At 35.9% G+C, this 23,273-nt stretch overlaps 1 protein-coding gene across 1 annotated transcript in view; it reads left to right on the forward strand.

The window, feature by feature from the left end:
• Positions 1-3,103: 3,103 nt before the first annotated feature.
• The window catches only part of NYAP2 (neuronal tyrosine-phosphorylated phosphoinositide-3-kinase adaptor 2), a 293,051-nt gene continuing 272,881 nt past the window's right edge, over positions 3,104-23,273 (forward strand). Inside the window, 3 exon segments of the mRNA XM_007966466.3 lie at positions 3,104-3,761; positions 4,067-4,549; positions 12,330-12,567. Coding sequence (XP_007964657.1) covers positions 12,347-12,567 — 221 coding nt within the window. The 5' untranslated portion in view covers positions 3,104-3,761; positions 4,067-4,549; positions 12,330-12,346.

Consider the following 23,273-nt stretch of genomic DNA (forward strand, 5'->3'; position numbering starts at 1 on the left):
TCTTGGAGCACCCATATTGCCATCTGCTGCCCCACGACCCCTAAGTCATATGTGCGACTTCTGTCAACGTCTACGTTGTTACAGGCAAAAATCGCGAGGAGCATATGGTTTTCATTCTACCAAGACTTTCATTTCACGCTGTTACCAGAAGGGTTAGAAATCCTGATTGGATGGGAAGGAGATTAGCTTTTTCCCTAGTGGAATAATTTCATTATAACAGAGGGGTCACCTCCCTAAGCTAAATGTGAAAAGAATAATAGAAAGAGTACAGATCATGGGGAAAAAAAAAAAAACTAGAAAGGCTTTGTAATAAATTTTGATATGACTTCAGAGAGTACATCCTCACTTCATGTATTTGAATAAACCCTTTAAAATTTGGGTAACTAAATTGTTCTATTTCAATTCCCACTTTTCTCATTTACATCACTTTTATACATCAAGCACCTTCCACTATCTGGCTGATGTATAGAATAAGAAGCATTTTCAGGGCGCTGACTCTTCTGGTCTATCCAAGTTCACTGAAAGGACCTATTTAACCCCTAAAACATCAAACACCATTAATACAGTGTAACCAAAGAGCTAAACTCTACCCTGACTAAAGAACTTTAAAAGAAATATGAAGTCATCAGGTATCTCAATGACTTGTTTCTTATTGACATCAGAAACATCCATGTATTTTATAAAGATGCACTAGAAATAAACCAATGCATGAATATAATTTGAGCTTTTTACATATCTTTATACCTTTATTCCTGATATGAGGATTTTTAACTTAAAGTTTTTCCAGTGCACTTTTCTCTGGATACTATTGAAATGAGTAGAGGTGAGTTCTGCATTTGGCTCTAAGGTGACTTGCAAGAGTAAAGATCCTTTGCTGTTTCATTCAGTGAGACCTAAAGTAGTTCTGGGGTCCTTCTCAGCATGATCCTCAAAGGTTTTTATAAACTCCTATACACTAATATGTCTCCAGAGAAGATATTGCCCTATCAGTGACATTGACACCTAGAATGAGGAAAATGTGGGACTGAGATAATGGGGTTGGTATAATGTGATAATTCTCAAGCTCTATTCTGTAATATAAAGAGAAAAAGAAAGAAAAAAAGGCAGGGAGGCAGGATATCAGGAAGGAAGAAAGGAAGGAAGGAAGGGAGGGAGGAAGGGAGGAAGGGAGGGAGGGAGGAAGGGAGGAAGGAATGAAAGAAGGAATGAAGGAAGGGAGAAAGGAAGGGATGGAGGAAGGAAGGGAGGAAGGAAAGGAGGAAGGGAGGAAGGAAGGAAGGAAGGAAGGAAGGAAAGAAGAAACAAAAGAAGGAAGGAAAGAGGAGAGGGAGGAAGGAAGGAAGCAAGGAAGAAGGGAAGGAAGGAAGGAAGGAAGGAAAGAAGAAACAAAAGAAGGAAGGAAAGAGGAGAGGGAGGAAGGAAGGAAGCAAGGAAGAAGGGAAGGAAGGAAATGAAGGAAAAGATATATTTTTCTAAAGGTGAAAATATGAAACTTAAAAGACCATCTATTGTTATAAGTATGCTTTCTCTATTCTTCTAATATAAAGAAGCCTTTTATTTTTTGTGGTAAAGAAATGGCAAATTCTTCATTTTTTATGCTTGGCAACTGTATGTCAGCCTCTCCTCACTTTGTTTGGATTATTCTGGTGCATGAAATCAAGGGGACTGAGAACCATTGTACTGGCCAAAGACGAAGTGACCTGCAGTCAGCCCAGTGACCTTGGGTCTTAATCCTAATGAGGCAATAAACGTGAGGTTGGAAGTAAGTCAGTGTACTTATCTTGGCAGTATTTTTCTCATATATAGAAATGGACTTTACACTACAGCTTATCCAAACTCTCTATAGTTCAAAATATAGACCGCTGGACTGGCAAAATTATCAGTCATGATAAAGTATTTCCATTTTCTAAAATGTCTGTCAATAATTTTTTTTTTCTAAAGAATTTTTTCCACTTTTGGTCATATGCTGAAAGACAAAATCTATGAGAACACTTCACTACCAAAAATTATGGCACATTAGTAAACCTCTTGATCACAGTGTGGTGGCTGTTACTAGTTTATAAGTGGTGCTTGAGGCAGTTTTCAGCAATGTGCTAGGTATTTAGAACCTTCGTAAGACGGCGGGGGGGGGGGGAGAAGGAGAGCATTGGGATGGGGGAAGAGAGTATGAGAGAGGTGTGGCCTCTTCTCTTTCCTATTTGTATTTCTCCTCCTTCTTTTCTTTTCATCTATCTAATCTTGCAGAATCCTTCTTAAAATTAAACAGATATCCTGTTCCAACCAAAAGCTAGATACACAAAGACCAAGAAATAAGTGATGAGCTTCAGGAATGAACTTCAGAACATGTGAAATCGAAAAGCTTTATAGTAATGTAATGTGTTGATTTTATTTTTCCTCAGGTACTTACAAGTAAAAGAAATATAATTTAAAAAAATTATAGCGTAGTCCCAGGTGACATTTAAGAATTAGACAGGTGAACTTAAGTTTATTTTTGTGGTCTGTCAATGCATTAAAAACTAAATTTAGAAAACTATTTTCTAAGACATTGGTTATGAATATAGATGTTAAAAATAACTCTTGGGAAAATCAACCTGCAATTGAAGGTCATTTACAGTGAGTTACTGAAAAAGAATGTGAGGGGAAAAAATCAACTGGTCACTATCAAATAATAAGCACATCCCCTCCCATCAGAATTGCTTTTTTTAGCCCATATCAATCGGAAATGTATTGTATATTGTTCCTTTTATCATAGTGCAAAGTTAATAGATTATAACATGTACATTTTAGTTTTTACTGAGGAGGAGCAAGTATGATAAAAACTTTGAACTTAGTAAATACAAATACACACAAACACACTCCCATATATAAGTTGTGGTATATAACATGATATATATGTATATATTCAGTAGAGTATTAAGAACAGAATGAGGAGAGTCCTTGGGAAATATCAGAAATAGAATGACTTTAATTTTAACAACGAGTCTATAGGAATTAATGACATTCATGTCACAATTATTTTGCATCTTATTTTAGTTAAAAAAATGTGCAGTCTGAGTGAGACCTTTGTTCCACACACGTGTGTACTGTGCATGTTCTTTCTAAGTGGGCTAGTTTTGTTCTCATGCCATGGGAGCAGGTGGCATGAAGCTGTTTTGATGAGGTTAAAAGGCTCCTCCCCTCTCTCCCCAAGCAGCAGCCTGAAGTACGTCAGCAGTAATTGTGTGCATGGCTCGGCTGTGCAGGGAGGGTGGAGGCAAAATTGATATCAAATAAAGGTATCAAACTGAGATCTAGATGTTCCATTTAAGTTGTTGCTCATTTTCATTAGCCACACCAGGGATGAAATGCTTATAACTTAACCATTCTCTGTAGTAAGAACATTTGTTTTCAATGGATTTATATTTTTCCTCTCCATAAAGACTGAATTAGTGCTATAGTGAATATAAATGAAGGGTGTTTCTTTACCCTCTTTTCCTTTTATTATTTACTAATCAGACTTCAGCTCAGTTAGATAAAAGAGAGAGGTTCTGTTGCCTAGATGTGAGGCCTTTAATGAGGATGGGAGCCCCCAGGGAGCCGAAATCCAAACTAGAACGATGCCGCTTTCCGGTTTCTTGCAATTTCTTCAGTTGCTTCTTCTCCCTTTTCCAATGGGCCTAGTGAGCAGGAACTATCCAAGGTGCTAGAACGCTGGCAGCCTTGCCGTTCAATGCAGACGGATTGCAGAAACAGAGAAGAAAGATTACTGCTTATTTCAGAAGGTAGGTTCTTTGTTTCAGAATCCCTGATTAATCAGCAGCAGCTTCAACAGACTAAGGCAGCTGGAGAGGAGAAAGAGAAGCAGGAAGGGAGGGAGTCAGGGGCAGGGAGGGAGGGAGGGAGTGGAGGGAGAGAGAATGAGAGAGAGAGAGCTGGTTGTCACGGGGGAGGGACTATGCCACAAGCTGGGCTGCTCCAAACCTTCTGTATGTAAGTGGCAATGAGAAAGAGCATCTTTTTGGCTGAAAGGAGACATTTAGAAAGGATGTTTCTGATTTTTTGTTTTCATTTATTTTTGTCTTCGCAGAATATAATCAAATGAGGTACCTTAGTCAGCTTGGTGATTGCTTCGGGTCTTGTAATCATCTGTGTAGCAAAGTGGGTAAAATCATTCAATTTCTTCCCTGCTGGACCTGGAAGGAGAGGGGTTGTGTGTTCATCCCCACCCATTAGCTATGCCCTCTTTTCTCCGAATGTCGATTTAAGGAAGCAAGCACCTGTCTTCTGCCACTGCATCTTCCTAGCAAACTTTAAAGGCCATTTTATCTGATAGGAAGGACATCGAGAATGCTCTGATCTAGTGATGAAGAATCTCGGAGTCGACACTTTTCCCATCCTGACACAATGCACTTTAATTGAAGAAACACTGAGCTGAACTACAAGTCTATCTCTTATGGTGCTGGATTACTCCTACAGAACTGCCCTGAGATCAACCGTGAGAGGGGGCTCTGACAGACACAAGTCACCTTCTGGTTATTGCACTTAGCTCTCCCTGGGGACTTAAATTTTGGTATGTATCTCATTTTTCAGATTCTCTAAGCATGCTAATTGAATCCAGCACTAAATAGATCAAGCAATCTAGTGGTAAAATGGAATGGATTTTAGTTAGGGATACTTAATGCTGAAGTTTGCATGCCTTATTAGGTGGAGCAGAAATAAAGCCACAGTGAAGGCATCCAGGGCTTTAGTGAGCCTGAGGCTATTTTTACTCCCTTACCCACTTAGTTACATTACCATGGAAATGGTTAAACTAGATTTTCATTAGTAAAATAAGCCATGTTGAATTATTAAAAGCATTGAAAATGTTTTCCAGGGTATTAATTGGCATTCAAGTTGTGCATGCTAGCTATTTATCTGCTATTCTATACCATAAATATTTTACAACAGTCTCTTAGCACATTTGTGTCAGCAGTGAGAGCCCAATTTTACATTCTCAGGAAAAAAAGACACAGTACCCCCCAAAATTCAAAACTACCAGACAAACAGCAAAGCTGACACTGCTTCTTCCTGACTGATTAGACACTTTGAGAAACATTTTTAAATACTATTCAATGTCAGAAAGATTTTATTAGTCTCATCACAATAAATATTTTCTGTAAAACTTTAGGTGGACTTGTTTTACTTGGGACATGTTCTTATTTTGTTGAGGTGTCTCCATCCTAATTTTTCCAACTACTCAGCAATATTTTAAATACAAGACATGTAGGTATTTCATATCTGGAAAAACTGTTACATAAAATAGTATTTTTCACTATCATTAGGAAATACTAAAGTTGTTTTGGTACCATAGAATTTGATTTTTTTCTAAATATAGCCAAAAAATAATGAAATTCAAATGAAAAGGTTACATGATGTAGTTTTAGTCATTTTAACATTCAAACATTTATAACCAAGTAGTGTGGAATAACAAATATAGAGAAAGAGTTAAAATTAAGTCTCTTCCTAATTCTTCACATTTTAGACAATGTTCCTATTTATTTTATGTATTGTCAAGCAAGCACCAATTATACAAAGTAACGAGAAAATGTGGTCCATAAATGCAGAAATTATTTTGTTTTCCTATGGAAAGTGCAACATACATGAGCCAACTCAGCAAAGAAAGGGACTATGTGAAGGACACAGATAGTTTAGAGAATTAGTAGAAACAGACCAGAGAAAAATATTGCAACTGCACAAGGGACAGTGGAGAAGCCTGAGAACTTGAAGCATCTGTCAAGTTTAGAAAGAGAAGTGTAAAAATCCTAGACACAAGAAGGTTGGCTATTGTTTAAAAAAATAAATAAATTATAGACTCCCAATTCAATTAGATGGTTCCCACTGTAGCTCCAGTCAGCAATTTATTAGACTGACTACATCTACTTTGCAAATAATGCCTTGTAAGCATCTGGAACCATTTCGCCCAAGCCTCCAAAAAGTATCTCAGCCACTGGCATTTTGCATGAGTCTCTAATATTAATGGAAATGTACAATCCCTTTACACCATGGGCATACAGCACCATGACAACCTGGAAGATGAGGGGGAGATACCAATTCATGATGCTACTGCATTAACACGATTTATGCCTATTTTACTCATTTTGGGAAGAGAGACCGTGGAAAAAACTCACTGCAAAGTAATCTGCTTTCTGAGAAAAAAGCAATCAGTGTCTTTGTAGTCACTTTAGCAAGCTTTCTTGGTTGTAACTTCAACATTTCCCATTTTGGGCAGAACAGCTGCATTTTGATGACACTGAGAATGAGAAAATGAGTGTGACCATTTGTGGGGTAGGGAGTAGGATTTCAAGCATAATCAAAGTGAAATTATAGGAGTAATGCTTGATAAATTATAAGATTTTTATCAGAAAAAATTTGACATGGTTTACATGTGTTATGGGTTATAACCAGGCTAGCCTGATGATTTGGTCCTATGTGAAGTCAGCAAATTTTAAATATTAATTTGCATATGTATTTTACATATGTATCAGAAGCCTGATTATTTAAATACTTACATTTTCATACACAATGTATTTTCAAATTGGTTTGAGTACATGCAAAACTTGTAAAAGATCTTTTTCTCCTGCTGAACAAAAACAACAAAAATTAGTCGAAATTGCCTTGGGAAACTTTTATTGGATCAATAATATGAGGAAACAAAAATAGGATTGTCTACCTCAAAGAAGATGCAATGATTGGAGTAGGAAGAAACTCAAATCTTAGTAACTCAAATTCTAATAACTTCCTCACAGCATTGAGACAGGTGTGGTTTAAAGAGCTCAGAAATATATAAAGGTGGAGACTAGAAAACTTTCCCCTCTTCAAATAAAATAAAAACACATATGTGAAGTACAATAAAAGTAAAATATTTAGGTTTCAATCAGGATATTTATTCCATTCTATGTATTGTGTTCTTCTGGCTGGTCCCAAGTAGCATTATAATAATCATACAAAATAAACTATCTTATTATAGCTATAAGATTATCTTGTAGGATTAACTGTGGCCTAAAATTAAGGAAGCTTCTCATAGAGCTTCAGGTATTAGGATTAGGAATCCACTTTCTCCCAAGACAGAGTCTTTTCTCTCTCCACCACTTAGTATATGTGGCAAATAACCAAGTTAACGGAGTTGTCACAACTTTATATCTTGGAAAATAAAAGTTTCAGATTCCAGGTAAATACCTTAATAAAAGATGCCTATGAAGGCTACTGGACTAACTTACTCAGATGATACTAGTACCTATAAAGCTCTGCTTTTGGTAAATGGAGATAAATTGCCCATTGGAAGGCTCTGCCTGACAAATCAGTGTACATATCTATTCTAGCCAGTCCTTATAGAGTTAGAGTGCTTGATATAGCAATGTATGAAATTATACTCATGAAGAAATTTGTTCTGAAGCAAAGGGAAGAGAAATGCTTAACCATGCATGAGAAGGAAGATGGCATGCCTAATATTTATCTTACTCTTTGTACACCATTGATTCAACAATATCTTGTAATTAATCAAAAACCCTCTATACCATGGGGAACTCAATCTTGATATTAGTTGGTGCCACATTAAATACCCTCTGGTAGATTGAGACCACACACAACTGATACCTTAATTTACAATGGGAATAGCCCACATAAATCTATAATCTTAGTTCAATTCTTTTGCATACACATGTTTCTCAAAAATGCTGCTTTTTTTAAGCTTCGGAACTAAGGGTCACGTAGTGTCTTAGCTTCTTGACTTCTCTGGATGGAAGCAGTAGCAGGAAACTATAGAAAAAGAAAAAATGAGGTGTTTTTTAAATGTTTTAATGTTTCTATGAATTCCATTTGGACATACCATACTTAGCTTATGCTCCACATGTGTATATAATGGGTAGTTTTATTTCAGTGGAAACAATTGTAAAGAAATGGAATGTTACCTTCAGCTCTAGGTTCAGCATTGGTAAAGTATAATGATGGCCTTGCACAAAAGAAAACAAGAATATGGTTAACTCAATAAACAGTTACATGCTTAGCATTTGATTTATGGTAAGAATTCCATCAGTTTAATTTGGTGCAATTTAGCTGGGTGGAATGAAATTTCAAATTTTGAGAAGTGTCACAGTATTATACAAAGTGATCTTTGTGAAGGGTGTGGTCAACATGATGTAAATAACAAAGTGAAAGAATAAAATAAAGCTGAACAGTTAACCATACAGCTGTGTGAAAGCCAACATCTGTAACTTACATTAGAATGGCTATGATTCTAGATACAGTAATCTAAAAACTTAAACAAAAAGAGTCTTTTATGAATGCAGAATACCACAGTGGAGGAAAGGCAGAGAAAGGGAGGATGTGAAGGTATCTGTAGATTGTACAGGAAATCTGATCTCGGTCATTTTAGGTGCTTTCCCAGGAGGGTCCTGACACAAATTTTAAATGTTGGCCACAAATTTCAAGGAATGTACACACAGTGTTGCACTACTTGTATCAATATTGTGCATTGCAAAGAGAATACATCTGTCTTCTAAATGAAGACCAAAGATGCTCATTTTCAACCAATGCTCAGGGAGCAGGGAAGGGGCTAAAATATCTAATTTGTTTTGAGCAAAAATGGCAACAGACTCAATGAACTCAATTAAAGGGGATGAACTCAATTAAAAGGGATGCCTATAGAAAAGCCAGAGTTCCACCTTAGTCTCACCCACTCTGTTGTCACAAATACCCCATGCACCAGCTAATGGTCGTTCAGTAAGTCAGACTCCCTTACTTACTGAGACAGAGCTAAAGATGCTACCTGGAGGAGAGGGGCCATTTGCCTCTTAACAAATACGGTCTTCTAGGATGCCAACATAGGATTAGATGTTTGAGGCAAGCCTTTATAAAATTCTTGCATACCTTATTGTCATTTAAGGACCACAAATAAACTTGACTTAATATCCAACAGTCAAAATGCAGCCAACTTTTTGGTGGTTTACAACATACCCTATTCAATATCTACCTTAGGTGTAAATACAAATTTCAAAAAATCAAAGAGATTTATGGTTGTACCTGTCTGTGGGTTCTCACTGCTTTGAATTGGTAGCAGTTGTAATGAAGCAGACAATGAACATAAGGTTGTCTTTTCTTTAGTGAGGCCATGAATCTATTTACTCATAGTTCAGTTGCCTGAGAAACACTTCTGGCTTGGAAGGGTGGAGATCTAGGGTTTGAGAGATGGGATGAGCTTCATAGTCCATATGTCCCAGTTTCTTTATTTTCTTTATTTTCTGGATGTGGACAATGGGGGACAATGGTTATGTGGAGCTGTCCATATATATTTGATTGGGGGAAGAATGTACGAACTCCTAACCTGGCCTCCATTTACAAATGCATGTTGAAGGAAGTTGCACTACAATAAACATTGTACTTACCTTTGTTTCAAAGTAAAATTACATGTATCAAGGGGTTATATTATTATTAAATATAATTCTAGCCATGTTTAAGAATTGTGAAACTAGCAGTAATGTTATGACTATTAATAATGGTTGAATTTATGGAATTTGCATTTCTAACTCAATACTCACAACATGAGTCTATTCCAACCACTACTTTTTTAACGTGGAAATTGTAGCTGAAAAACGTTAATTAACTTGTACGAAGTCTTAGAGCTAGAGGTGCCTTCACTGGGGCTTATAGGCCATTCTGCCAGCCTCCTTATCCATGCTCTTCAGGACAGCCTCACAGCCTCCTCAATATTACAAACTATTATACTTTTTACATGTGGACAAGTAAACAAAGAGGTGTGATGTTTAAACATTGATTGGGCCTGTGTTCATTTTCAGAGACTAAACACAATCGTCGAACAATGTTTCTTGCTCACCCTTAAAAATAGTGAAAATAAAACGTGTATGACTAACTAGTGAAGTCCACCTAAATCAACACTAGTCACAAGTAGTGCAATTATTTATTTATTTTGCTCTAACACTGCCATGAAGACATCTAGAGGGACACAATTCTGCCTTCATGAGGACTGTTCATAACACGTGCTCAACAAATACTCGAATAAATGAATGGTCATGGAATTTAACACTTTTCTAGAATTAGGTGGCAGGAGCATGTGTACAAACATTTATCCAATTTTCATTACTTTGAAGTTTTACTAGATATGATGGTTCATTTTCATCTCAAAAAAATTGATCTCCATTTTCTTTTAAATGCATCTTTCTATAGTGTAAATACTTCATAATATTATTTAATATTTTCTCAGAACAAAAATAATTTAAATTCCAGCCAATTTGAAAGACTACTTAGGAAGATAATTAGTTTTCAGAGGTAAACAAGTAGCCCTATTGATATTGGAATATATAAACTGTGTAGGAATCTCTGGTGTCATTTTGGTTGGAGGAAAACTTAAGGGAAAAAAAAAAAACAACTTTGGGTAATAACGCCTTATTCAATTGGGAAATATACAATTTTGCTAGAGGGCAGGAAGGAGTGATCATCATCCAGCCGGAGGCATTATCTCTAGAATTCTTGTAATAGTGACTTGGCTTGCTTAACTTGGGTAGAATTAATTATCGTGAAGTTATGCTGATCATTTTTTATCCAGGCACTAGTAAGGACTAGTGCTTAAGTCCTTGGTAGAAGTGAATTCCTGACAATGGCAATGCTTTAGCTCTCTGAGAACCATTTTCTTGTATTTTTCCCAAATTGCAATCATTTGTAGCATTAATTTGCTATTCTTAATGTCCATCACATAAGCATCTAATCTGACAGACTGATATTAAAATACAATTCAATTACACCAGATAGTTGGAATTAAAAGGCCATTTCATTTGCTAAGCCATTACAGCTTAACATAAAACAAAACATACAAAAACTTAACATAAAAATGAAGAGTTAACAAACAACCTTATCTAGACTCCAGTTTCAATAATTTCTTACATAGGAGAGAAAAATCCTTAAATTCAGCATAGATTCCAAATCAAATATGGATTGACTGGCAGCTGAAATGCTAATAAAGTCTGATGAGAAGTAAAATTTCCATAGTTATTATCCAGATTTTGGAACATGATTATACCTGTAAAAAAATCAGAATGAAAATTATTTGTAATTGAAAAAGCGAAAGTCTGGGAGTTTTACATCAAATAGTTGGGCTGATATTTTAAAAATATCTTTCTAAGTCTTTTAAAGAAAGTAAAACATGCAAGGGAATTGATAACTTTTGAATGGAGAATTTTTCCCCCTTGTTAATTGACTTTGCTTTTGGTTTTTTAATCTGATTCAATTATACCAGTTTCTTATACCACAATTAATATGCAATTAGTACAGTAAGCCTTCGTTCCATCCATCTGTCCATCTACCCATCTAACCACACATATACATTTGATGTTACTATTGCTGCCAGTTCATACTTTTTAATGATAATATTAGCTAATAGTATTATATACTTACTATTGTTTAACTCTATTCAAAATTATTTACAGTCTTCACCTCTCCTAACCTTCACATCAGCAGGAGGTAGGAGTTAATACTAGCATCATTTTACAGTTGAGAGTAATATATACTAATTGAAATTCCTATGCTTTTTTGTTTTGTTTTGTTTTAATTTTGGTTTCTCAGTAATCCTTTCTGAGGCTCAAGTTTTTAAAACTTCATGTAACAGTGAGACAACAGTTGTCAATGCTTGAATTACCAGACTGGTCAGGATTAATGTGGTCCTAGTGATCTATGACATGTTAGTTGTAGTATGAAGGCATTATGGAGGACCATTATGGAGAGGAATGAAGAGTTAAAAAGGATTCTTTTATAGACCTGTTATATTAGAAATGTGTTTTTCTTTTACTACTACTATATTTTGCATAAATAGTTCATATTCATACATTTTAATTTCAAAAATTAAGGGAAGCACATATATGTACAAAAGTTCTTTCCAAATAATTACATCATTTTCCTTGAAATTGAACAGAAAAGTCTTTATGGCAATCAGAAATACATGAAGCTTGGATCTTATATATCTTCTTTGTGTAGAAACATATTTTAAGAAACAAAATTATTATTGTAATTATGCAAACCAAATGTTTAACTTTGCATACAGTATTTACACCTTCACATCATCTTATAGTTCAAGACCTTTGGCCTTTGTCCTGCTAGTGTTGCTACTTTAAGAGAGGGTTTGCTACTCAGGTAGCACTTATTTAACATTTACTTCAAATATTCTGGCTGCAATTATTCTAGTGAGACATTTTCTCCAATCAGATTTGGTCATAATCATTGGAGATTTGAGTTGTTAGGGATAATAAACAGCACCTTGCTTTTTTTCCCTACCCTGGATAAAAGTAAAATGTGTTCTCACCCTGCAGGCAGTGTTCCTCTTTACATGATATCCTCCAAGATGATGAGTTCTAATCCCGAGGAAGACCCTTTGGACACATTTCTCCAGTACATTGAGGATATGGGGATGAAGGCCTATGATGGCTTGGTTATTCAGAATGCATCAGATATTGCGCGAGAGAACGATCGCTTGAGAAACGAAACTAACCTGGCCTATTTGAAAGAGAAGAATGAAAAACGCCGAAGACAAGAAGAAGCAATAAAACGGTAAATATAAATAAAAGTATTTCAAGTTTTGTGCACACAAGAAAGTCCATGAGGGTTGTTAAGGCTGTGATGTTGTCGCTTGGTCAGAAAAGGTCTTTCAGAGTCAGTTAGATCTGGCGAGAGTATATGAAAGTGAACCCTCAACTATAACAAAAACATCACCTACCGTGCCAATATCATCCTTAGTTAACAACAGTTATTTCCTTATGTGTGTGCATATGCAGCTACAGACGGGATGGGGAAAAATTCAGTTTCCTCTGAACAAAAGCTTATGCTCAATAACCTCTTGGCAAAGGCTCAAGGGAAAACACAAACCTTTCAATAGCCCAAGTTTGATGAAAATCCCTACCTTTAATGGCTTTTGATTATAGTTCTTACCTTTAAATAGAGCTCATCGTCTTTCTAGGTTATGGCCAAGACACATCAAGAATTATACTTATGTGAGCCTCTGAAGGCAGGTAGAATCCTCACGGTGTGCTCTCCCTATGCAGAATTTTATGGCTGTTAAATTTCTTGTTTGGTACCAAGTACCACAAGTTTGTTCAAACGGAATTACTTTTATGATGCAAAACCTACCAGCTACTAGCTGATAAGCCCCAGACGGTAGCCTTCCAAATTGAGGTTACATTTCCTAGAGTGCTGACACCAAAAGAGGAATGCATATCTTTTGATTTTTTAAAAAGAATGTCACAATGTTTTCAGTTTGCATGTGTGTGTGTTCTGGTGGTACAAGGAGACACCCTGTGTCAGATGGAATCCTGTTTCTTCAATAAAGTTCACTCACTAAGTGAAAAATCCAGAATATAGGGACTTAATCTATATCAATTAGCTTGATAACTGAATAATAATAATATGAAAGACATTTTGATGGTTAATTGGGAGATTTTTCATCTAACTAGGCGTTAATACTTTTGCTTATCATCTCTGAACGCTATGATATTTAAAAAACCAAAATATTATCTTAAAATGAATTATTCATGCTTTCAAAGAAGCTAGGTAAGATCACACTACTCCAATAATTTAATTAAAAATAACTGTATGGAGAGAGAGAGATGATTTGAAAGCAAAAAGCTAGAAATAGAAAGGAATGGTGTACAAGATTGTTTTAAAAGATAACTCGTTTTTCTCCGGACTATTAAAATGAAAATATATTATCAGGTATAAAAATTGCATAATTTATCAACATTTTCACAATTGCATGTATTTATATTTAAAGTCAATTAATTTATTGTTGAGGACTATGTTATTTTGATTTCTAACCAATTTTAACTGGTATCACAATTCTTTTCTAGGGTGTATAAATGCCTTCTTAGGACATTTTTTTCTTCTGTGAAGTATTTTTGATGGACTTTTTTTGTGTGTGAGAATTTAACTTTAGTTTTATGAGTCTGAGTTTTCTAAAATTCAAAATACAAAGGATGACCTACGTGTTTTTGAAAGTAACTTCAAAACTCTAAAGTCTGAAGTTTGTAATCTTTGCATTAAAACTCAATAATAAATCCTTTTCTGTAAGCATATAAATAAAATTATTTTCTGGATCACTCCATTAGCTTTTACAGAACACCCAAAGTGTGCTTATCACTGTACTACTATCTTCTGTATTTCATTAACAAGCTTCAGTAGGTTTCTACTTAAAGATTCATAGTTATTAAGCCAAAAAAAATGGCTAATTTTTAGGTGGTTAACTGTCAAGTGTTCAAAAAGGGGCATAACCCCAGAGGACTAAAGTCCAAGGGACTTAGGAATAGGCGTTTAGGTAGATGGAGACACAGCAAAACCCTGTCATTACATAGTAAGTGAGGTCTAAGTAATCCATTTATGTGAACTTTGAGTTGATTCCTGCTAGTCTGATAAAGCAATAGTTTTCAGAACTATGTTAATAGCATAAAAGTAAAGATAATTCAGACCACACATTGAATCAAAGAAGTCCCATATTATCTGGAGGCATTCACGTCTACTCACCCCATAAGCAGAAGATAAAATTTTAATCCTACTTGAGAATAGAGCAAAAGAGAGAAGTACATCATTTTGTTGTGTCCTAACTGCTGAGAGATAATGTTGGTTTGCACTGGGATGGTAGCGGTAAAGGTGGTATAAAATAATAAATTTATGGGCACCATTTGAATTTTCTGATTGATGAGATGCAGTAGTTGAGCAAGAGAGAAAAAAATTAATTAGAGGTGGCTCTCAGGTTTGTTCTGTTGTTGTTTTCTACTTTATTTTGTTTCTGCCTAGGCTAGCAGAAGGATATTTCCATTTAATGCAATGGCAAAGACTAAAAGGGGAGCAAGTTTAGGGTAAGTGATGGTGGGACGGGAGCTCAGCTTTGGTATGACCATTTTATGAAGCCTTTTAAATGTCCAAGTGGAGGTGATGGAGGCCGTTGAGTAAAGAATCTGGAAGCTACGGTAGAGTTCCAAGCCGAAGGTACAAATATGAGAGTTGTAGTCTATAGATTTCACCATCATGAGCCGATATGAGGATAACTAGGACTTAAATTTAAATAGAGATGATAAAAGAACCCAAGATTGCCCCCTGGAGGCACCTGATTGCTCATATGCTAGGAACTGTGGAAGAATTCAGTAAGAACAGTTAGTGAGAGGGGAGAACCACAAAGGAGTGTGATGCCTTAGAGTGAAGTGTCAAAAGCGATTAAAGAAGAGAGAGACATTTGGCCAATACATCAAATATGTTGAAGCCTGAGAACTGACCATTGCTTTTTACCACATTTGTATTATTAATAAGAACAACTTCATTGAAGGGCCAGGAACAAAACTGAATAGGATTGTGTTCACAAGAGAATGAAAATAAAGGATTTGAACAGAATATAAATAATTATTTATAAATAACATACGTATTATATTTACATATAAATATTTATAATTTATAAATAATATGTATGTTATTTATAAATAATATATATTTATAAATTATATGTTTATTATTTATAAATAAATCATTTATACATATATATTATATTATGCCATAATAATATTATATTATCATTTATAACTGCAACCTCTGCCTCCCAGGTTCGAGCAATTCTCCTGCCTCAGCCTCCCGAGTAGCTGGGACTACAGGCATGCACCACTATGCCTAGCTAGTTTTTGTATTTTTAGTAGAGATGAGGTTTTGCTATGTTGGCCAAGATGGTCTCGATCTCTTGACCTCACGATCCGCCTGCCTCAGCCTCCCAAAGTGCTGGGATTACAGGCGTGAGCCACCGTACCCAACTTTTTTTTTTTTTTAAATAAAAATGTTGTTCCTGTAAGAAGGGAGAAAATTAGCATATTTAAAATGTGGGTGTGAATGATTACTGCAGAAGGAGAAATATTGATGACTTAGAGAAAGGGAAAAGTTACTGTCGAGAGTCCTTGGGTAGGTAGGAAGGGAGGCGTCTAGGACATTCTTGATGGAGCACGGACTGCTCAGCCCTGGTAAGAGGACAGATGCCACGTTATGTGGATGAATATATCATGAATGAATGAAAGACTAAAAACTGGCATGAAAAGTTCCCAAACCTGGTTGTCTCAAGTCAATACATAGATCTAAATCAGGAGCCAAATTATGGAGATAAAATTTGTGAAAAACCATCAGAGCAGCTGAGAATAACTAGTAGAAAAAGAAACAGAAAGGTAGAATTAAAGAACAGTCCTTTCTCCCTGTTTCTCCAAAAGCTTCAGTACAGTTAAAGCTGCCAAGTGGAGAAGAGCTGGAGCCTTGGGTCTAGGACAAGCTCTAGTGGGAAAATAGTGGGCTAGGAAAGTAAACCAAGATGGAAGCCTGTTCCATGCCTGTGCTGCGGAGGCACAGAGGAATTACTCCCATCAGGACACACTCAGACCTCACCTCAAAGACAATCACAGGTAGACATTCAGATGGCAGCAGGAACCCTGACCAGGTGCACATATGGGAGACAGTCATTTGTGGGCCATGCCCCAAACCTGGTGAGGTCAATCATATCCCAAACATTATTTTATTACTGTCCTCACTGTAAGCACATGCACTAGGGTTTGAAAAATGTGTATGTGTCTTGTTAACTAGAATTTTCCTTTCTTTCCTACTTTCCCTCCCCCAACATGTTTTTCTAGAATTTTAATTTAAAATACGAATATCTCTGGAGGGGGCAGAATACTAGTAAAGTTTTCTAGTTGTTGAGATTTCTCAGGTGTCTTCCTTATCCAAAATCAGGACCCACGTACGGTGTGAGGACAGAGATAGTATCTGGATAGGTAAGAGAGGAAGTTGGAGAGAGAAAAGTGAAACAGGCCAAACAAATAATGATAGGACAGGATGAGGAGGCTAAAGTCTTTAACCTCCTTATAATAGACTGGCTGTGGAATCTCAAATGATCTAGTCTCAGTACTCATGGTAACGTCCACATTCAATTTTATTTCATTCATATGGTGACTGGATATCTCAGAATTCTGACAATTTAAAAAGTATAACAGTCTTTCACTCTTTTCTCAAACTACAATTTTGGAACTGCTGCCACGTTCTTAATAAAAAAATGTGTTTTTAGTATTTTGAGAAAGTCCATAGCAAGTCGCTAGTCACACTGGCATTTTGGGATTCCAGGGATGGTGAAAGATACAGAGGACCAACATCTAAGCCTAACACATGTTTTAATATTTTTAGCATGCAATTTACATTGAGTAGAGGGAAATCAATGAGGCATTAATAAACATAGTCTAATTACTTAAAATTATGTAACATATCTGCTGAATGCCTTTTAAAAATATACCGCAGTTTAGTATATAGAATATACATGCTGAAAATCTAAAGATGGGGCATGTTTGACCTTGAAAAGGCATTGATGATAATTCTCTGTGAAATATGCCAGTTGCAATTTCAGAAATGTGCAGACTGCCAAGGATTGCTTAAAAAATGGAAATAGGATTTCATATGATTGACCTTCTGGATCACATATGTGCTGAAATGCCTTTTGTGCTGATGCTGGGAAGCTTAAAACACTGAGCTCTTAGAAAAAGAATATCCTCATCACTTTCTCAGTGTTCTAAGTCACTTAGGCTTTCTGAGCCCAATTCCTTATTTTTAAACTAACTTGAGCACCTTGTCACTATTAACTTTCTTGTACCTTCACTTCCATTTCTCAAATGGGATTTTACTCAAAAGTCTGGCTGGGTGAAAAAATATCAGATAAGAAGCGATGCTCTTAGTGTTTTTCCTAACAGCTTCAAATAACATTTGGTGAAAAAGAGAAAAAGACTTAAAGGAAACAAGTTAATGGAGAATGAAAAATTATTTTAGTAGCTCATCTTTTCTGCTATTTTAAATCCTAATGGTTTTGTGCAGGCACTGTTAAATGAGATTTACTTTTTTAATGAAAATCCTATAAGAAAACAAATACACAAAACCTATAGCTTCACACAAATGAGTTCCCTTGAGATGGGTTGCAAAATTCCAGTTTATCATGTGATTGAGAGAAAAGGTAAGAAACAGGAAGGGTAGTCGTGTATTGAACCATTGACACGTTCAGGAACCAGCCAATGAGAAGAAGGCAAGTGACGGACTAGAACAGAGTCTAGCCACAAACATCCCTTAAGGCAGTACCTGGGTGTACCTGTGAACACCTTCCTGGGAGCTGACTATTTACAGGCCACCAAGTTTAGGCCATCAAGTGACGATATCCCCTGAGAAGGACAGGCAATCCAAAGATAATCTGATATGCCAAATGCACAAAAAGTCCCTTCAAACAAAGTTTTCTTTCTGAACTCTGAAACTGGTTCTTGCACTGTCTCATTTTGCTATTAGCTATAGTATTTTAAAAACAATATAGGAAACATCCTTTAAATTAAAAGCAACAAGAAAAGCTGTTCCCAGTACATGTCTTTCTGAGCATCATATCTCTCATAGGTAAGGGTAGGATTTCCTTTTTTCTAATCAAACAAATGCTACATTAGTTAAATTTTCCTAAACATTGTGAATCTGGAAGACAGCTCTCGACTTTAGCAAAGTGGTTCTGACACAAAGGACTACTTAGGCTGATTAGGAATGTCTCCGTTCCCTGTGGATGCCCTCAAGGGATCTATATGAGGTTATATTTCCTCTTTAAAAGTGACAGAAATGGAATTAGATTACTTATAGCTCCTTTAAAAGAATACATGCAATTGCATATTATTATATATACTTGAAAGCTATCTAAATTTGAAAGAGTCATTATTTCTGTTACTCAAAAAGAACCACTAAAGTCCATCCTTTGGACCATGAAGAAAAATAAAGCAAAAATATTTGGTTTTAGATATATTAGAAATCTAATATATCTAAAGAAAATATTTGTTTTTCCTTTACTAACACATTGCTACCCAAAAGGCAAATGGTTATGACATCCAAGTTTTGAATTGGTTAATATTTTAAATGACTACTTTACCCAAAGACATAATTACACAGAGAGCTCTTATTAGAGAAATGTTAACAGTTACATAAATCCTCTTTAGATAGTAATGGCTTCTGGGAACATACCCATGATTTGTGGCAGTAGACTTTGTGGAAATAGCATCTATTGAAGTGCATTTTTGTGAATGATATACCCACTCATTGCACCATGAATAGCTATTTTGGTCACGAGTAGCTAATATTATTAGGTTTGTTTTAATTGGAGGCATGTAGAAAAATGAGATACCCTATTTCTACATGAAAAGGAGTGTTTAAGCCCCATTGCACAGGTGGAGTGAACATGGTTAAACAAAGGTTTGGAAACACACCATCAACTTTAAGAAATATTCCACCAGCTTGCCTAAGAGCATTTAGGAATACTCTACAGGGAGCACAGAAATACTGTGTAACTAACCTATGCTTTGAGCAACATACACACACACACACACACACACACACACACACACAAGCCCTCAGCCATCCTCCTATCTAGAATTAAACTCAAATCTGTAGCATGTCAGGGTCTTGCTGGAATGAATCAGCTGATCTGATCTGATGTGAATTTCTGACCTAATTTTGCTGTAGGACTTAGTGCTCAGGCAGAGAAAACAAGGTTAATGTGTTGATAACGGGTGAGATTAAACAGCAGCCAGTATCTTAATAACCCTCTCTAATTTCAGCTTCCTCTTGTGTTTGTGATTAATTTGAATCACTTTTCTATTAATAATTTCAGGGGACCACAAGCTGCTTTGCTTGTTTTTATGTAAAAATCATGCATCCAGATTTTCTTCTTCAAAGCTAAACAAGATATTCATATATGGGAGTAATTTTGGTTAAAAAAAATCAAATGCATGGGCAAGTTTTTTATTCCTCAAACCATATGATTAGACCAGAAAAATTCTTTATTGAGCCGGATGTTTAATCTGCAAGGATGATTCTAAATGCATTAATTTATGATAGGTGTTCTTTTTTTTCTTTTTTCAGTGCTCATGGGGAAAGTTAATCTAAGGAGTCCCCTTATACAAGTCAAAATGGCGTCTGTCCTGCTTGCCTATTGTTTTCAGTTAGAGCCATCAAGATTCCCAAGATGCTTAATACAAACTTCAGAATTTATAAATTTACAGTTTACATTATGCTTATATTAGTAATAGAGACAATCCTTGGATTTTCATCTAGTCACCTGCCAGGACAGAGTAGAGACAACTTTTAAAAAAGGTCCTTTAAAGGCTCCTGTTAGGGTAAGCCTCCTTCAGTCTTCTCACGTACCTTTCAAGAGCTATTTATACTTTTGGTTGTTTTGACTTTAATTATATCCTAGAAGTAGCACTTATTTTACATTTTAAGAAGCTCAGTATCTGTTCTATATCTGAAATAAATAGACAGATGTTGGCAAGAGGAGGGGCCTTTCAGAACAGCCCCATGTGAGCTACTCAGTCAGCATGAGAATTAAGCTCTTCTGACAGAGGAAATTGCAGTGAAGAGTGGACCTTCCAAACATCCAACACCATGGCAAATTGAATGATTAAACAGAAGCCCATTGGAGAATTTAAGGTAATTTTTCTTTGAAAAGTAATGTTAAATATGGAGAGATGGTTATAGACTGACTGTCAATAGTTTACTGTTGAGGACTATTTTTTATATTCTTCTAGCTATTGGAAGATATCTTTAACCAAAGATGGCCTTTGTAAAATGTTTCAAAAAAAAAAAAAAACCCGTAGGAAAAAGAAATTATTATGGAGTAAGGCTGTGAGTCAGGGGACTTTTTGAACTGCTAAAAATGCAATGTCTCCTAGAGAATGTGTCTAATGTAACAAATGAAACTGCTAGAATAGAGCCTGAGCATGCTAATAAAATTGCTCCAAGGCTTCTAACTTTGAGGTCGCCTAAAGAAAATGTCTTCACTATATATGTGTGGGTTACCTTAAAATTAATTTTAATCACGAATTGATAAAAGGAAAATCAAGTTCCCCCTCAAAATGAAACTATGCTTGAAACACATGCCTCTAGTTAAAAGTTATTCCCAATAATGCTCATATTTGGAAATACACAAGGGAATATTCATGTCCATACTGGAATGTGAATATAGCTAGCCTGCTAGGAAGCAGAAAAAAAGATCACTTTATAAAAGAAAGAAAAAGAAAATCAATTTCAATAAGATGTACAAGGAAGATGTTTTAAAAAATAAAAAGACCGGTATTTAAAATCCATTATTTTAATTAGTAAATTGCATTTTCATCTCTGATTTGGAGCTAAGTATACCACTCGGCATATCCTGATGTTTGAATAAAAAATGAAGTGGTTCAGCAAAGAATGAAGAGAGCCGTTACCAAGGAGACTTCTTAATTTTCTATTAGGTTGATGTTTGTATGTATTGCATAGCTATTTTTTTCTGTATTAAATTTTTCATTAAGCATATATTGGGCATCTATTATATGTCAGTCATTGCTCTAGGTGCTTGGGATAAGATAGTGAACAAAATACCAAAACATGCTTGTCCTCATCGGAGTTACAATCTGGTAGAGGGTTGAGAGGTGGAGAGGGCAGACAAAAAGGAAACAAGTACATACAGAGTAAGTGCACATGTAATACATTCTGTGGGGAAAAAAAAAAAAAAAAAAACTAAACAAGAGAATTAGGGATCAGGGGCATGGGGATAGTGCAATTTAAAATAAGCTTAGGGAAAGACTCACTGAGGATGTGACATTTGAGTAAAGACCTGAAGTAATAAGTGAGTAAAGAAGCCATGCAGACCTCAGGAAAAACAGATTTCTAAGGAAGAAGGAATGTGGAGAGAAGAGGTCATAATGGGGAGCATTCCTAGCACATAGAAGGTCCGTGAAGGATATCACTGTGGTTTGAACAGGGCAGAGCAGGTGGGGGTTAGAAGATCAGGCCAGAAGCAATGGAGTCCAATCTCGTGAGGACATGGAGGTTACTGTCAGGAAGCTGGCTTAGCTCAGGGTGAAATTGGGATGAGACGCGTCTCAGTAAGGGCAGGGCAGGGAGACCAGTCAGGAGGCTGTAAAAGCAATAGAGATGAGGGAAGATGGTGGCTGGGACCACAGCAGCACTGGAGGAGGTGAGATGTGATGGAATCGTAGTTACATTCTGAAGGTAGAGTTGACAGAATTTGGTGACAGATTGGATGGGAAGTGTGAGAGCAAGCTAAAAGCATGGTGTTTCCATTAACTGAGATGTGGAAGATGGCAGAATAACCAGGTTTGGTGAGAAAAGTTGTAGACACAGTATGTTTGAAATGTGTATTAGGATTTCAATGATTTGTTACTATTTGTTAGAATTTCACGTTTCGTTTTTGATAATTTGTAGATATGAGGTTGACAGTTTCACAGAAATGTTAATACTTTTATAAAACTTTTAATATACTTATGAAAAGTCAAAAATTTTGAAATACTTTTATAAAACTCTAAAAACTGTATACATATACACATTTAAGTTTCAGGAAAGTTTTTGCTATTTTATGTGTGTAATAACATCACACATGAGATCTATTTTTAAGTGCATAATACAGTATTGTTAACCACAGGTACAGATCTCTAGAACTTATTCATCTTGCAAAACTGAAACTTTACACTCATTAAATAGCAAATGGAGGGCAAGCACCCAGATTAACCAGAACAAATGAACAATTGCCTAGAGGTCTCTGCCTTTTGTGCAGTTAGTGAAACCATGCAATCGGTGACACTGATTCTAAGAGCTATATGATCTACACACTCGACTGCTTTCCAGTTTAGGGCAGAGATGACAGTCACAAATCCTGTAATCTAAGAAGGAAGGTAAATGGCAGATGTAGGCCTACAGAATGCTTGACATTTTCAAAAAGGAAAAATGCTCTGATAATGGGAAGATTCAGTTATTAGCATTGGTGATGTTCACTTCAGACATTTTTGCAATGATGGATACATAGATAACTAGTTGATGCTTTCAACTAGATAGAAAACAACTGGGGATGTTTTCTGTTCTTGGGTATTTCAATAAACCTGTAGGTTATTACCTCATTGTAAGAATGAAACTTGGAGTAATGCTGTGTATATGGGTGAAAGGGAACATAGTGGGAAAATCCTTGTGCCTTACTACAAGGTGGAATCAGTTTCTTTCACTGGCTAGCTTTAATGAGATTCATAATGAGTTCCTTAACTCTTAAAGTTGTTTATTCCTTTTGAATTGGAAATAAGAATCTTCATTTTGTTGAGCTGTTAAAAGACAGAAAAGATAGAACCTGTGGTGCCACTAATGGGGTAACCAACCTATTATAGAATTGGTAGCTGCTATTATTGTATTTGTATTACTAT

The sequence above is a fragment of the Chlorocebus sabaeus genome, chromosome 10, assembly GCF_047675955.1.
Source record: "Chlorocebus sabaeus isolate Y175 chromosome 10, mChlSab1.0.hap1, whole genome shotgun sequence".
NCBI lineage: Eukaryota > Metazoa > Chordata > Mammalia > Primates > Cercopithecidae > Chlorocebus > Chlorocebus sabaeus.